Source organism: Eumetopias jubatus, unplaced genomic scaffold (genome assembly GCF_037043125.1).
Source record: "Eumetopias jubatus isolate StellerSeaLion01/CBP00866 unplaced genomic scaffold, mEumJub1_p1.0 scaffold_1, whole genome shotgun sequence".
In the NCBI taxonomy this organism is placed as follows: Eukaryota; Metazoa; Chordata; class Mammalia; order Carnivora; family Otariidae; genus Eumetopias; species Eumetopias jubatus.
In genome coordinates this window covers 213,367,140-213,370,704 of record NW_028274807.1, presented here as the reverse complement: position 1 = coordinate 213,370,704, position 3,565 = coordinate 213,367,140, and the positions used below count along the sequence as shown (strand labels likewise).

The following is a 3,565-nucleotide window of genomic DNA, read 5'->3' as shown; positions in this document are numbered from 1 at the left end:
TGGATATTTATCCAAAGGAAATTAAAATAAGCACCACTCCCCCCAAAATATTAAGTGCTTATTAACAAAATTGCCAGACCCTGGTCAACAGTCAGCATCTTAATAAAACTCAAAGTTAACAAATATTTTATAAATACTATTCAATTTTACCCCCATCGTCATTCAAAGCAGTAACTCATATTTTCAAGAATCTGGTGGTTTTCCAGACATTGTCTGGGCCAACCACTATCCGAGCACACATGCGCACGCACACATACACACATACACACACACACACACTAAACCCACAACAGTGAGGAGGTCACTGCTTACTAGTCACACAGCACAGTGGTTTGGGGGCTGTCTTTGGCCTCAGAGTACCATGGGTTCAAGCCCCAGCTCTACCACTTTCTGGAAGTGTGACCATTTGTAAGTTATTTTCCTTTTTGAGTCTTGTTTATTTCTTATACATAAACATCATGATAGTCCCTACATCTCCAAAGCTGTGGTGAGGACAAAATAACATTCACTTAGCAGGTAGAATGGTCAATAAGTGCTTATTATTACTAGCATAATTATCAATTCAACAAGGAGATTTCAGCTTTACAAAGCAGGGCCTTCCATTCATGTAAATAGTACTAAAGAACAGTGGGAAATATACTAAAAGTGACGGGGACTGCTACCCTTGCTTTCCACAAGTCCATGGGAGAAAACACTAACCCAACTAGTCAAGGGATCTGAAGAAGCTGGACAGACACTCAGCCTTGAATATAAGGCCTTAATGGCTGCACCACAAATTGGTGCTTTGGGGAAATGGAGGGAATGAAGGACCACTAGGATCACGCCAGCAACCCCCTGTGTGGTCATCACTTTGGCCTGAGCCCAGCTCTGCTGAGCACTTTGGCCAAAGCCATCAGCACCTCCCAGTTCCTCGGACTGTAGATAAGGGGGTTGAGAGTAAGGGTGGCAAGGCTGTAGAATAGGGAGACCACGTTGTCCTGGGGTGGGCTATGGTAAGCACCCGGCACCACGTACATGAACACAACTACACCATAAAAGAGTCCCACTACTGTGATGTGCGAGGAACAGGTGGTGAAGGCCTTGTTTCGGGCCTCCTCTGAGTGCATGTGTATAATGGCCCCCAAAACGTGGCCATAGGAGATGGCAATGAGGGAAAGGGAAAGCACAAGGATCAGCACCCCCAAGGTGGACAGCGCCAACTCGCAGGCTGAGGTGTCTGCACAGGACAGCTTCAGCAGGGCTGGCACCTCGCAGAAGTGGTCCACGACGCGGGAGGCACAGTAGGGGAAAGTGCAGAGTGATGGAGGTCTGGATGGAGGCGTTGAGCACACCTGCCAGCCAGGAGAAGCCCACCATGAGCAGGCACACCTGGTGCCTCATGAGCACAGGATACTGCAGAGGGTGACACACAGCAACATAGCAGTCATAGGACATGAGGGCCAACAGGATGCCCTCAGCCATGCCCATCAGGGTCAGGAAGAATATTTGAGCTGCACAACCCCCGAAGGAGATGGAACCTTCTCCCTGCAGGAAGTGGGATGCCATCTTGGGGATGGTGACCAGGGGAAACCCAACAACAAACAGAGAGAGCTGGTTGAGCAGAAAGTACATGGGTGTGTGGAGCCTGGAGTCCAGGAAGATCAGGACAAGCAGAATGGTGTTGCCCAGGAGGCCCATGGTAAACGTGGCAGCCACCAAGGAGAAGAGTAGCTGACGTGACCCTGAGTGACTGAAGAGGCCCACCAGAATGAAGTCAGAGGTCACTGATTGATTCACATCCCCCATGTTTTACACAACTTACTTTTGCTGCATGAAAGAGACCAAATGCAGGCAGGAATAAGACCAACTGCAACTGAGTTTCGACCCACGTGCCAATTGTCATCCCTTGGTAGTGGCTGCCTGGAGAAGTATTATGAAGTCACAGCTAGAATCAGCAGTTAGAAATGCCATGATCAATTAGTGATGTCTGTCATAGGCATGGGAAGGGAGAGCAGCAGCTTGCATCTCTGAACAAGATACTTGGCCATACCCCAGTGAAGAGCTACCCACTGACTCTTGAGGTCCAAACATTGAAGTCCCAGTCAAAGACAGTAACTTAGCTCCAGTAGAATATTTGAATACCTCTCCTCCTAATGGTCCTGGGTCCAAAGCAGAGGTGAGAGTCCAAAAAGGCAGGGAGGTAAAATAGAGGATGATGAAGACGAAGCAATAAATCAAGGAAGAAAACAGAGAAAGGCCTAGGTCCAAGTGCCTGGATGAGAATCTGAAAGAAAGAGAAATTAATTATGAGCCTATACAGGGTCACATTGAGGATATGAATCTAGGGAGTGTGCGTCAAAAAGGGTGGCTATGGGTGACAGCAGGTTGGGGATGAAATGGCCTCGGGTTGGGTGGGGAAGGACAGTTGTCAGTGAGCTCAGCAATTATTGGTGACTTTGTTGTGTTGGATGAAGAGTGAACCTGTGAGCAGTCAGACTCAATTTCAAGTAAGGTACCAGGCCTAGAAGATTGTCTCTAACAAATATTGCCCGGATGAATGAGTTGGCCAAGAAAGATGACCATGGGCCAGAGGGAGCTACACATTTATATTTGGGAACTTAATTCTCTTGGCAACCTCTAAGCCCCCAGGAAAATCCAGCTTGCCCTGGAATACCATGCACCATCCACAACTCCCAACAGTGGACAATGCAAGACCAAAAGAATGTCTGTTGCCAACTGCAGGTAATTAGAAAAGCAACAAGACTGGCCATTAAAGGGCAAGTGGATTCTACTGAAGGCCTCACTGGAGCTCTTTGTCCTAAAGCTGCCATCCTCACTCAGAAGGCCTTCAAGCTGTTAATTATCCACCATCCTGATTTTCCTATCACATCCTAGCTCCCAACCTACCATTCACCCATGCATTCAATAAAATTAGTTACAAGCTGGTCTGGGCATAAGACATTCAGAGGTGAATCACCCTAGGCAAGGTCCCCACTCCCTGTACCCCACATTCTCCATCAGGATATTGATGACAAGCGAGGAGATAAATGGACAAGATCTTTGTGACAGAGGGAAGTGAAGGAAGTGAATAAGATGTTCTGTAGGAAATGGCTGGAAACACCACTGGGCATAGACAGATGACCCATGCCCTCAGAATCTGAAGAGCTACTGTGAGAGGGATGCACCAGAACCAACTGCCTCACGCTACTGGAAAGTGAATTTTAGTGAGGCCATCTGGGTGGTTCACCCTAAAGAAGAACTCTCTAACAGTGAAATCCAACCAAAAATGAAATGGGCTGCCTCATTGGCAGCATTTTCTTTAAAGTCAGTCAATGGTATTAGGAAGTAAGACAATAGTCCTGTGGTTATAGAAGTTAGAGTTTGAGAGGGAAAGCAGCATTGATCAAATCATTTCAGAATAATCTAATCAGCAATATAATAGAGACACATGCACAATGCTGTAGGTACCCAGGGGATGGGGTGGTGTCAGAGAGGGCTTCAGAGAGGAAGGAGCATTGGAGCTGGGTTTTGAAGATCAGGTAGGAGTTTTACAGGCAGCCAGAGGAAGGAAAGTTGTTCCAGGCCA

The 3,565-nt window shown here is 47.2% G+C and overlaps 1 protein-coding gene across 1 annotated transcript; it reads right to left on the bottom strand.

Annotated features, from left to right (window-relative positions):
* Positions 1-845: 845 nt before the first annotated feature.
* Positions 846-1,785, bottom strand: OR2Z1 (olfactory receptor family 2 subfamily Z member 1). The gene is given in 2 exon segments (XM_028093127.2): positions 846-1,289; positions 1,291-1,785. Coding segments are annotated over 2 exon segments (939 nt in total).
* Between the last annotated feature and the right edge of the window lie 1,780 nt (positions 1,786-3,565).